At 40.5% G+C, this 13,122-nt stretch overlaps 2 protein-coding genes across 15 annotated transcripts in view; one reads left to right on the top strand and one right to left on the bottom strand.

Moving 5' to 3' along the window:
• The first annotated feature begins 537 nt into the window (after positions 1-537).
• On the top strand, positions 538-2,736 carry LOC120450035 (dnaJ protein homolog 1). Of its 2 annotated transcripts, none has more exons than XM_039632787.2 (2): positions 538-840; positions 1,097-2,736. In XM_039632787.2, the coding sequence occupies exon 2, from the start codon at positions 1,109-1,111 to the stop codon at positions 2,162-2,164; it is 1,056 nt and encodes a 351-aa protein (XP_039488721.1). In that variant the 5' UTR covers positions 538-840; positions 1,097-1,108; the 3' UTR covers positions 2,165-2,736. The 2 variants fall into 2 exon arrangements, with proteins under 2 accessions (XP_039488721.1, XP_039488720.1); XM_039632786.2 differs by having other exon boundaries at positions 540-840; positions 1,094-2,736.
• Positions 2,737-3,112: 376 nt separating this feature from the next.
• The window catches only part of LOC120449874, an 85,052-nt gene continuing 75,042 nt past the window's right edge, over positions 3,113-13,122 (bottom strand). For 8 of the 13 annotated variants that reach the window (XM_039632546.2, XM_039632547.2, XM_039632548.2 and 5 more), the window contains 2 exons: positions 12,680-12,783; positions 3,113-6,257 (listed from right to left, as the gene is read on the bottom strand). In XM_039632546.2, coding sequence (XP_039488480.1) covers positions 6,172-6,257; positions 12,680-12,783 — 190 coding nt within the window. In that variant the 3' untranslated portion in view covers positions 3,113-6,171. Of the gene's footprint in view, positions 6,258-6,333; positions 12,784-13,122 lie in introns of those variants that run through there. The other 5 variants (XM_039632538.2, XM_039632539.2, XM_039632540.2 and 2 more) reach the window with 3 other exon arrangements.

Here is a 13,122-nt window from a genome sequence, read left to right as displayed (position 1 = left end):
TATTAAAATATTTTTTAATTTTAATACGACATTTATTCGATTCCATGTTAAATTATATTATCTAAAGTTATTATTATACAAACACGGTAAAATTCCTACTATTCTATTGTTAAGTTATTTTCTAAAAATTTACGAAAATTGTTAGCTTCTTTCATTAGTTTTCTTTACCTCGTCCACAGGTTATTTTTTATTTTGATATTTTTATGAAATAAACATTTTGGTTTGTTTCTAAGCAATTGTATAGATCTAAAGACCTAAGGTTTTTAAAATTCATTGACTTATCTTTTAAGCAAATATAGTTCGTCAAATATAGGTTGATCTATAACTAAACATTCGCGGTCTTTCAGGAAATATTCCAGAACCGATAGTCTATGCGATATGTGTGATTTTAAAATCTTTTTGCCCAAATCGTTCGCAGTCACGCTTTAGTTGCCATTCGCACTCAAACGTTTTCGAGATACAACCCTAAACGACGAGAAGCATCCAGAAACTTCGACGGAGACGAGGGAAAACCTATAAAACGAGGTTGACGCGCGAATGCCGCTCATTATCAAACAAAATTTTGAAGAGAAAGGAACGCGAAGAGGAAAACAGGGTGTGTTTTCAGTACGCAAGCCACATTCGGTGTGATAAAGAAAAAGCGAAAAGAACAATCGAATCAATTGCGAGAAAGAAAAGAACCTCATAAATATTTCAAGAACATTGCCCCGTGAAAATATAAATAACGTGAATACACAGTGAACAACTACCAACTAGCTGCACTTTGCCATTGCATTTTGTGCACTTCCATTTGGATTTTTGGACTTTTAAGGATTCCAACGACACTTGCACAGTTTTAAGGTAAGTTTCCATGGGCATATTGCCACATGTGGGCGCATCGAAATGATCTGCCTTCTACACAGCGGGCACATCGGGCATACGGAGCACTCAGTGGTGCTGACTACGTCACTCGCATGACAACACGGCAGTTGCACAACTGCTGTGCTTCTAGCACTTTCCATCGCCCCAGAGCAAGCACCAAAAGCACAACAAGCAGGCGGGCAATCAGTTTTCATTCTAATCTAAGGCGTTTGTGTTTTCCCTACAATTTCAGCAGAGAGAGAGAGAAATGGGCAAGAACTTCTACCAGATTCTGGGCATCGACCGCAAGGCCAGCGACGATGAGATCAAGAAGGCCTACCGCAAACTAGCCCTCAAATACCATCCCGACAAGAACAAGAGCCCGCAGGCGGAGGAGCGCTTCAAGGAGATCGCCGAGGCGTACGAGGTGCTATCGGACAAAAAGAAGCGCGACATCTTCGACAAGTTCGGTGAGGATGGACTAAAGGGTGGACAGCCGGGACCAGATGGCAGCGGCCAGCCGGGTGCATTCAGCTACCAGTTCCACGGCGATCCGAGGGCCACTTTTGCGCAGTTCTTTGGATCGTCGGATCCGTTTGGCGTCTTCTTTGGCGGCAGTGATAACATGTTTGCCGGCATTCAGGGCGGCAATACCAACGAGGTCTTCATGAACATTGGCGGCGACGATATGTTTGGCGGTTTTCCGGGCAATCCTATGGCTGGTGCCTTCCGCTCGCAGTCATTCAATGCCCAGGCACCCAGTCGCAAGCGCCAGCAGCAACAGGATCCACCCATCGAGCATGATCTGTATGTGTCGCTGGAGGAAGTGGACAAGGGATGCACCAAGAAGATGAAGATCTCACGCATGGCCAGCGGAAACAGTGGGCCGTACAAGGAGGAGAAGGTGCTGAGCATCACAGTGAAACCGGGCTGGAAGGCCGGTACAAAGATTACCTTCCCCCAGGAGGGCGACTCGGCGCCAAACAAGATAGCAGCTGACATCGTTTTCATCATACGCGACAAACCGCATTCGCTGTTCAAACGCGAGGGCATCGATCTGAAGTACACAGCCCAGGTCAGTCTGAAGCAGGCCTTATGTGGCGCACTGGTTAGTGTGCCCACGCTGCAGGGCAGTAGGATACAGGTGAATCCCAACCATGAGATCATCAAGCCAACCACCACGCGTAGGATCAGCGGACTAGGTCTGCCCGTGCCCAAGGAGCCCTCGAGACGCGGCGATCTGATCGTGTCCTTCGACATCAAGTTCCCCGACACACTAACGCCCAGTCTGCAGAATCAGCTGGCCGAGCTGCTGCCCAACTAGGCGAATGTGGTTGGATGTGCCAGCCACACAGACACACACACACAAACACAATCACACACACATAATTGTTATCACTTTAGTTAAGGCCTATATTTAGTTTATCGTACGTACTCGTAAGACACCTAAGCCTAACCAATTGTAGCCCGAAGCTAGTGAGTGTGCCAAGCGAACAGCTGTAGATATTGGCCGAGGAAGCAAGCGCTAGATAAGATTAGGGAAGAGAACACACACAGCAGGTAGCCCGTTTTGTGTTGGAGACTGATCGACTATTAGCTATTTTACCCTATTACCCTAGTACACACCAATTCCATAACTTGTTTTGTTTACCGCCACATGGATCGGTAAATTAACATCTTATATTTATTTATCCCAAAAAACACAAACTATGAAATAAAAGAGGTATTATAAATTGAAAGTAACTCACGATTTTTGAAGCAAAGCACATCTTCGGCATTCCAACACGGGGAGGTTACATCAGTTAGAAAAGAACACTTATAGATTTGTACGTCGTAGAACATAGTACGTTTTAGTACCAATTGCATTATGTTTAACAATAAAATTATTTATACAAACATCATGTGTCGTTTCTGGGTCAGTGGGTTGCAAAAATTATGGAAATTGCTAGACTTCACGTGGCACGTGGCGGCGGTGCATCCAAAACCAAAACAACTTGTTTGTTGGCAATTTTCTCTATTATTAAAATACTTGCTAGTTATGCGCGCCAAATAATTTGAAAGTCTTGTTATGTGGCAACTCCAAGCGAGGAACACGCCACCTGGCGTGTATAAAACCAATATTACATTTTAAGAACCATCTGGCAGCACTGGTAACGTTTTTTCAAACGTCGAGAAGAAAAGATGAATTTTAAAATGAAATCATAGTTTAAAATTCAACCTTTTGTAAACCTGAAATGCCCAGAAGAAACCCAATAAAAAGCCATTCCATCCATTTTGGTTTCATTTTAAATTTCACATTTTATTTTCATTTGTTTTCACTTCAAAAGGATTTCGTAATTTAATCATTTGTCACACATTTTCACTATCCTTATGTTGAGTGTTAAGTTGCATTTGCAATTGTATAATCATTGTGTATTTCTTTTTCTTTACTGTTGCATATTTTGTTTTTTGTTTTTCTCCTTCTCAAAAAGTATTAACATCCATTGCATGTTCGTTTCTGTTGGTAATATATTTTTGTTGTTCTTGTTGCAGCTGCTAATTAGGTTTACAATAAAAATTGAATTTTAATGTTGGTTTCTGCTGTTCTCCATTCGTAAAATGGCTACATTTGTTTCCAATGCTGCTGCATTTTGCTATTGATTTGTGTATCGAATTTGGTTTGCGTGTGTGGCTGACTTATAAATTGTATTTAATATGCAATTGTTACCCTCGTTTTTCCTGCTGCCTCGTTCGCTTGTCGAAAGGAAAGTGTGATAAGTGATACATATAACTAACAATACGCTCAAACAAATCAAATATCCGATAACAATTTGTTAAAAGAGATTCCAGTGCATTGTGTGCACGTGAACTTAATTAAATGAGTACATTGTTTGGCTCTCAAACATTCGTATAATAGTGACTATGTATATATATTTAATAAAAATGCTTTAAAAATAGTCAAATGCGTACAAAAAGTTTCACGCCACCTTCATTCGCCATCAAATGAGTTTCATAATTTAACTATTTCATTTCGCTAAAGTCTTCCAACTGACTGCACCGTCTCCGGTTGAGTTTTGGTTTTTTTTTTGTGTTTTTATTATTAATTATTATTTATGTACGTTGCCTCTGTCTGTCGAACTTATACAAACTGTAAAAATTATGTTAAAATGTTGTGATTTGGTATTTGGTAAATTTCTCCTTGTTTTGTCCCGTGTTTGATTAGCTTTCATCTTCCTCATCGACGGACGATGAGATGAAGATCTATCATTAGACTGTTGTATACATTTAGAATTTCTATTTACTCCACATCATATACATGTAGCTGTCTATGGTCTGTAGTTTCAATTATTACGTTTTTCTTAGTATTTCTCATCGTTTAATTCAAGTTTACTTTTTTTTTGTATATTTAATTCAATTTGATTGGAAACCTAAAAAATGTTTTGATTATGTTTCGATTTGTTGCTATATGGTTCAATGAGTTTATGAGGTTTATTTTTTTGGGGGGGTACAAAATGAATGAGTGTGAGCAATGCCTGCAAGTACACTGAAAAAAAAGACAATCGCCACTCGCACGAACATTGTGCGGCCAGAAGAATAAACAAACGTTCAGCAATTGGGGATTTCATTGTTCCTGAATCGAATTAACATCCAAGCTGCATTCACAACCAATTAATTATTATTTCTCATCTGGTAGAATTTTCATCGTATTCGACTATATATTTGTTTCTTCTTGGCTAAAAATTCGTCCTACAAAAATTGAAAACCATAGGGTATTGGAGACGTAGGGAAAACAAAAATTCTCGAAATTCTTTAATTGAGTTCTCAAAAATTGTGCCTTTGTCTATGGGATTCTGGGCTTGGGGATAGGCTTCCTTTGTTTAACTATAATTCTGTTGTCATCGTTTCTCGATTCTTAAAGTGTTCAAAGTGAAGTTCTTAATTATTATTGTAATTCTGCTAGAAGGTGTTGTCTTTTTATTTTTTTTTTGGTTTGTGTTGCTTTTTTATGCTTATGTACTTTCATTTAGTTTGTTTTTTTCGCATAGTTTTATAGTTTAATTTAATGCTTGCCCGCTTTAACGTGTTGAGTTTGAGTTTGCTTTGCTTTGAGTTAATTTTTGTTTGCTTGTATTTGCTGATTGGATTTTTGTGGCGGCTCGGAGCCCAATTTAATTGCATGGAATCGTTTGCTTCATTATTATTTTGTTTTCGTTTTCTTTTAGTTTACCATTTAACATTTTGACTAAATTTTTGCTATTTTTCTTTAATGTGTATGTGGATTTTGTATGGTATCTTTATGTATTTTTTCAGTGTACTTCCTACGAACTAAACATTTTCATTGCTGTTTTCTTTTAAATTTTCTCATTACGATTACGAGTGTGTTGATTTATTTCAGTTTGGTTGTGTGTGTGGCTTAATTGGCTAAAATGGTTTTTCATTCAACCCTTTTGGTTTTTTCTTACTTTGCATTTGACTTTTGTTTAGTTTTTCTTTCTTTTTTTTTGTTGCAATTCTCTGGGGTCTTCGTTTGTTTTTTGTTTTTCTTTTATAATTTAAATTCTCTAAGCCTAAATACTATGGTTGCAATTTGTTTACGGGTTTCCCTCCTCGTCGCATTGACAGCTGCGTCTTCGTCTTGTCCTCAATAAATGTATGTATTTAAATCGAAATTTACTTTCAAGTCTTTTCAGCGACAAATGCATTTGAATTTGTTCTCGTATTTCTTAATCTTGTTAAATCTTTTCACTTAGTTCATATTAAATCTGCTCAAAATCCTTCGCTTTAATTATGCTTTTATTATATGTTTTGCACTTTAAATACAATCAATATAAATCAGAGTCTTCTCTTTTGGTTTTCATTTTTTATGTTAAATGTTTTATGGTTTGGTTTTGTTTTGTTTTCTTAGTTTTCCTTTCTAAAAAGGATCTGTGGCATCCTTTTCGTGGTGCTTTTCCCGTTTAAAAACGCAAACGTAAAAAATGACAAAAACTCTTCGATGTTTTATCCATTTAAAAGGAGCGGAAACAAACCGAAGCCAAGCATTCTTCAAAAGCCAACCACATCCATTCACCATTCACCTACCGATGATGGCCGGTGATTCAATGCATCTTCATATCGCAGCGTTGAGCTTGAAAAATGCTTTTGGGTTCGCCTGCTTTGAACTTTGAACTGTTGCTTCTGCTTTCTGCATTTGCTTTCTGCTTTTGCTTTGCTTTTAGCTGTTTCTGTTGCCGTTGCCTTACACTTGATTAGGTAAAATTGAGAAATCGAACAGAGGATTTGAAGTTGTGGATTAAGAGTTTTTATGCTTGCTTAGCTTGATACTAAATGTTTTGCTTTGCTTTTTCTGATTTAATTTTTCACATCGTCTTTGCGGGTTGTTGACTGTGGATCTGTGCCTAAATTTATCATGTCTCGTGGTTTCCACACCGGGGACCCTACAATTAAATGAAAGAAAAGAAAAGATACAATGGAAACCATATATGAAAAATTATGAAATATTTTCTTTTCGGTTTTGCAAAACTTAATTTGTAGTTTTGGTTTTTTCTTTTTGTATTTTTTTTTTGTCAGATAGAAAATATAGATTTAGAGATCGAAAGAGTTAGAAAGAGCAAGTGGGCGGAGGGAAGCACCTCCATTTGGTTATATACAATTGTGTTAAACAGATTTGAATAAGTAATTTGTGGCCAATTCGGATTCGTTTAGTTAAGAAGCATGCAAGTAAAATGTATAAATTTTTCGGTTAAAAAATATAAGCAAAACTAATTATTGTTAAATGTAATGAGCACTACTTCAAGCGGGTTCTTTCTCTACTTGATATAGTTTTGGGCTGGGTAGTGGGAGTGGAAGTGGGAGTGATTAACAGCTAGTTCAACAACTAATATTTGCGATTGGGCGACTTTGAGTAGAGAGAGAGTTGTGTTGGCTAAAATGTTGACATCGCTTGTTTTCATTTTCTCGTTTGCAGATAGTTTAGCTTTTGTTAAGAGCTTAAGTTAAGTCTAGGCAATTTTTCGAATTTCCGATCAAAAGTTTTGCATTTTATGCCAACATTTTCCGTTCTGCCTCTTCTGTTTCTCGTGTGTGTCTTTATTAAAGGGCTCCAATTTAATATTGCAAAATGATTGAGAGAAATTGATGTACATATATATATGGGATGGAAAGTGGGGTGTTTATAATTTGGAAAATTATGGTACAGTTTGTGGTGAAATTGAAATAGTTTCGCATTTCAGTTAACCCACTTGCTTATTTGGAAATTAGTTTTCCAGATGCAAAAGTCAAGAGCGTGATTCAAAAATGATGGAAAAAGTTGTGCATAGATGAAAGTTTCATAAAATTTAATTTCAATTTGATTTTATTTCGCTTTGGCACACAAAAAGTTGTATGGAAAACAGAAAATTAAATTTCTGGAAAATAATTGCGTTTCAATGTGTGAAAAAATGCCGAATAAATTCTGAATACTGGATTCTGGTTTCGGGGGTGGTGAGGAGTTGAATTGAGTCGAGTTGAGTTGGTGGATCTGGTGTGTGTAACCATAAGACATATATAGTTAGATAAATATATATATATATATATATAGATCGATTATAATGGACTTGGCATTAGCATTGCTCTCTTTCGGTTGGCATGGCATTCAGCAGTACAAGATTTGGCTTTAGATCATCGGCACACTCTGTCATTTAGTCGTGATATTGATAGAGAAAATGCAAAACGTTCAAATTGAAGGGGAAAACTTGCAAAGTTCATTGCTTTTGAATCGAATTTCGGTTATTTCGGTTAATTTGGTTAGTTGTTTGTTAATCAAGCGATGCCAACTAATAATATCAAGTGTTTGTAACAGACACAACAGATACACAGATACGCTATGAAGAGATACACACAAATGCATCGAATGGGCGGGTAATAATACCTATTAACTTAACATGCCTAAGATAACTCCAACTCCATCTCCATATCCGACTTAAGAGTTACGTCTAAGTGTATATCTAACTGAGTTCAACATTATTCGAGTCAATTTTTCATGTGTTTTTAGGGATTTTAGTTATCTTTGAGATAATTGTGTGTAGACAAAATGAAATATCACCCGTTAAATTGTTTAATTACTAATTCAATTCAAGTACTCATCGTTCGTTTGCCTAATTACAAATTAATATCGCACTTACCTGCTAAGCAACTACTAAACAAATTTAAATGCATAACTAATCGAGGGTATGTCTTTCGATTCGATTTGATTCGATTCGAGAGAGGTTTTTTGCTTTTTTGGATGGGCCAGGAAATCGGTGCATAAACTACATACGAGTATATGGGTGTCCTCTACTTGTCGCTGTCCTTTTACATTTATTTAATTTGCTGTATTTTATGTATTTATTGTATTTACTTTAAACTCATGGGGCCAGTTCGTTAATTGCGTTTCGATTGCTTTAGTTAGTTTAGTTTTAGTTAGTTGCATTAAGTTTGGAATTCCCATTAATAGTTATGTACGTAAAGGGCTCGCTTTAGTTTAGTTTTTACGAATTTCATTTCGAAGTTGGCATTTAGTGTGTTGATTTTTCGATTATTTGTTTAGTGGATTTCAGTGTTTGGCCGTGTGTGGGTTGTGCACACACAAGGATTATTGGTTAAATTTGATGTTTGTTTTAGCTTTGCTGCTCCACTTCAATGTTCGCTGTTTGCAGCCTCCGCTTATCTTTATTTAGTTTGCATTTATATTCGTATATTTTTTTGGATTTCGATAGCTCCAATTTTTAGTTTCGTTGAACATTTATGCTGTATATGCTGCTGTATATGTATGTATATATATATGCCGTATTTACGATGTATATTTTGATTTTTGAGAATATTTGTTATCATTTCTTGTTTTGATTTTGCTGCTTTGAAGCCCAGTGTAAACTGTAAACTGTAAATGTTCTTGAAGCTTAAACTTATTTATTCTGACTCTGCTCCTTCATCGTTTGTGTTTTTCTCTATACTGCTTTGAATTCTCGTTACAACAACCTGAAATTTGTTTGATCTTAACCGTTTTCTATATATTTAGTCGAGAGTTGAGTGCGGCTTGGATCGGAGAATCGAATGGGAATTCCCGACCCGTCGCCTCGAAAGGGAAGGATATATATATGTATATATAATATATACGCGTTTTTTCCAGAGCTACCTAAGTGTACGTATATGTATATGTATAATATGATTACCCATTACTGAACATTGAGGTACGACTTACGATTATCATTCTCTGAATACATCCACATTTTGATTTGTTTCCATTTTATTGTATTTTTAGTTTTAATTTGCTGATTATATTGGAATGTGAAACGGAAATGGTGGTGGAAAACCCATGCGGAAAATGCTTCATTTGATTTGCCCGTCGACTTGTATATGCATGTATATTTGTTTATATCTATAAAAAACCTATAAAAATCATATAAAAACCATATGCATATATGCAAATTATTTGTCACAACATTATTGGTACACACACACACACCGATGCCCGAATAGCACAAACGTGCAAGTTGGCAAAATTTTCTAACTAACTAATGTTTGATTTAGTTTTTTGCTAGTTGTCCTTTTTGTCCTTTATGTAAATAATCCCCATATATCGATAGGTAAACTCTTGTTAGGTATATTTTATGTTAACCCCTGGAATGTGTTGGCATTCGAACATCCGAAAGCCCAGCTCAGTAGTAGTAGATCCATGTCGCCAGTTGGGTAATTAAAAATTTTTGATTTCATTTACGGAAGTGACACAGTTTCCACTTTCCCCGCATTTTCCTCCTATTTCCGTTTTTCCACTTTTCCTCCTCCACAGCTAATAGTTAGTTAGCTGGCGACGACTTTTTTCGAACTTTTTAGCTCTGCTCGGTGTCTTTGTCATTTTATATCTGCTCTTGGCTGTCTTATTTTCCCATCTATATGTGTTTCAAGTTGAGTTTGCCATTTGTTTGTCTGCCTGTCTCTTAGTACATAGTTTACTTGAGTGCGAGTATGAATTTCAACTTTAGTTTTAGTTGCTGCTTCTGTTTTTGCTGCTTCTGCTGCTGCTGCTCTTACTACTACTGCTCTTTTCTGTTGTTTGCCCTCGTAATTACGGCACTTGAGTATTGTGTGTGCAACGCGGCGTATACGTAATATTTCTACTTGCCACCCGAGGCGAGCGGAACTTCCGCCATTTTCTTCGTTAATGTGTGTGGGTGTGGTTGTAAGTGTGTGGGTGTGTGTATGGATGTGAGCGAATGCGGGTGAGTGTGTAAATCACGGCGAAATGTTCGCGCCCAACTCGGCTGCAACTTAAATAATTAACTGCAAAACGGTGGAACATACCCATTGTGCAACCTTTCGCCAACCGGGATTAGTTACTCACCGTTTTATCCTTTGATTAGTTTTCGGTATGAACTACCAAACTACATATGTATTTATGCTGCTGCGCTAAAAGAGCTAGCTACGCTCAGCTTCGGTGACTTATGGCTAACACTTACACAACGAATACGAGGAATTGGGGATTTTGTTTGGGGCATGGTAACGTTTTGAGCTATTTCAACTAGTTTTTAAGAGTGCCTTTCTGGTATTACTTATGCATGTGGTTTTCTAGTAAGTAGATTGTATATTTTGTAGGCTAGGTCTTTTATGATTTCAATCCCTTGTGTTGGAAGTTCGTGTTCGGTTTTGATTACATTCGTTTATAGTTAGCATTGTGAGTTTACGTATTTTTTGTGAGCTGAGTTCGGTTAAAATTAGTTTTGTTGAGGCATTTCGGGTTGTTCGTCTGTTATCTTTGGTTTCAAAATAGTGGAGGTCTTTTTAGTGGAGGTCCTTGAGTGGCATTGCCTTCGTGGCGGAGTGTTCCATTAGACATGAATCTCGAAGTAGTCGTGACAGTCCACACAACCGCCGGGTGCCTCGGCGGAGCCCATCTCGGGCACGAATCCTATTCCCCCGGTGGCCGTCGGCTGCGCACTGACCACCACCATTCCGCGTGGCGTCTTCTTCCGCGTGCGACTCTGCCGCACGCGGGACTTATGCTAGGAGGGTCTCTTCTGGTACAGACAGTCGATGCATGTGGTGTACTCCGGTGCCGAGGAGCTCAGCTGGTAGCCACCCTGCGGATCGTGCTGACAGCCCGTGTATCCGCCCATCTCTGGGGCATAGCTCATGTATTGCTGCTGTTGCTGTTGCTGCTGCTGTTGGTGGTGCATCGGCGGCTGATGCAGTGGCTGTGGTGGATGACGTGGCAAGGGATCGTAGATGGGTTGCGAGGAGAAGGTATTCTCAGCGGATTGCGATCGCAATGGCCCGGAACTGAAGACCACGTAGTTACGGTCGGGCGAAACGCCATACGCCCTGTGGCCGTAGGAGCTACTGGTGGTGGTGCTGTCCCTGGAAGTGGAGCGCTCCAGGGATTTGCTCAGCCTGCTCCTGCTACTCGTGCCACCGCCATAGCGCCCAGTTGGAGCGGCAGCCACATAGTGATCACTGCACGTCTGGTTGTCATACACCGGATAATACTGATAGGTTTCCTGGGCCCTTGGCCGCGTACCCGTCTCAAAGCTGCCGTGGGCGGACATACTTCGCTTGCGACTGCCATGTGGCACATCCAAGTTGTGATCCGACTCACCGTGGCTATCGAAGCTGCTGCGCGGCGAGTGGCGCAGACAGGAGCTGCTGGTCATTGCCCGATCGGGGGACAGGTGATCCATGCTGCCTCTGGGCGAAACCCTGGGCGATAGTGTTTCCACGCTGCACACGTGCGATGGTCCGCCCTTTTTGAGGCAACTCCTGTCCGGACTCTTGGACTTGGCTGGACTGGATGGTGGCTTCAGGATACCAGGAGCCGGTCCTGTGGTGTGCTTCAGTATGCCACCGCCTTCGGAGGAGCGACGAGGACTCGGTGTCCTGCGGCCGCCCGACAGGCGATCCTGTGAGTTGTCCCTGGAGGAGGAGACACTCAATCGCTTGCCCTGGTCACTCAAACTGGTGCGAGGTGACTTAATCTTTATGATCCTCACAGGGGAACTACCCTGGGACTTGCAGCGATCTGGCGATATATATATCTGCCTTCGGCCACCTTTGACTTTGGTGGAAGCTGGACGCTCCGGTGACTTGGCCTTGAAGATCTTGTCTACCTTCTTGTCAATCACCACGATATGCGAGGCCAACGAACTGGTGGTGGCATCCTCCTCCGTTTCATCGCCCGATCTCTCCGACGGTCCGGTGGTATTGCCAGTACTATCGGATTCAGTGGCTGGCCGGGATGGCGACTCGATATCCACCACCACGGTTTGCTGTGTATTCTCCACAATGGTTTGTGGCTCCGGCGAGAGGCTGGAGTCATTCTGCTGCTGATCGCCAACATCTTCGGCCAGATCCTGCGGATCAAAGGCCTTCTCGCGCAGACTCTCCATGTAGGCGACAATGTCGCAGGTGCCATCGGCCAGGTTCTCCTGCTCGAGGTCACTCAAATGCTTGTCCATAAACCGGGCGGAGGCGTCCGTCTCGGTTGGAATACGGTCTCGGTCACGGTCACGTCGCTGTTTATGCCCGGATTCCCTGGCCTGGTCCGCCGGATGCTGGTGGACGACGGCCACCTGCTGGGAGGCGGCCAGTCGTTCCGCCTCGCTCTCAAAGATCTCAATCACCTCGATATCCTGCTTGGGCGACTGTCGCGGCGATTGACGCGGCGACTGACGTGGTGAGGGATGCAGGGAATGGATTTGGGATTGGGTGCGGGACTGGGTCTGATTATCTCGGGCATCGGAGACGAATAAGCTACCACTACTACCTAGACTTAAGTTAAAGGAGGCCGCCACCTGGGCGGCATGCACCTCCGACTCCGACTCGAGCTCCGATTCATCCGGGCTGGGCTTACCTAGGTCCTTCATCAGCACCGGCTGGTAACTGGCCGGCGGATGCGACGATTGTATGAGGCGCGCCTGGCTGCCGGTGCTGCCCACCGAGAGTGTCGATGTGGTGCTGCAGGATTTCACGTTTCATGGGTCGCGATGCGGGTCGAGCAGTAAGAGAAAGGGATAAGTTCACAGGGTCAAGCAATAGTCGAGCATACTGCAAGGCACTATAACTTTATGGGGATATTCTCTAACTGACTGGATTGAACGCAATATATGATATATTTGCTTCTCAACACAAACAAATTTTATTAAAATTTAAATCCCTTTCCGCTGCCAAACAATAACTAAACATAAACACTTAATATTAAATTAAATTATAACAGAAGAGCAGATTTGAAAATGGCAAAATTACATTAAAAGTATTTAAATTGATTAATTTTTGCATGTTAATTATAAAAGTAAT

This window comes from Drosophila santomea, chromosome 3L (assembly GCF_016746245.2).
Source record: "Drosophila santomea strain STO CAGO 1482 chromosome 3L, Prin_Dsan_1.1, whole genome shotgun sequence".
Lineage (NCBI taxonomy): Eukaryota > Metazoa > Arthropoda > Insecta > Diptera > Drosophilidae > Drosophila > Drosophila santomea.
The sequence above is the reverse complement of the archived record's forward strand: the minus strand, read 5'-3'. Positions and strand labels throughout refer to the sequence as shown.

Bases quoted from the DNA above. Each gene is read 5' to 3' on its own strand.
- LOC120450035 (XM_039632787.2), top strand. From the start codon at position 1,109: ATGGGCAAGAACTTCTACCAGATTCTGGGCATCGACCGCAAGGCCAGC.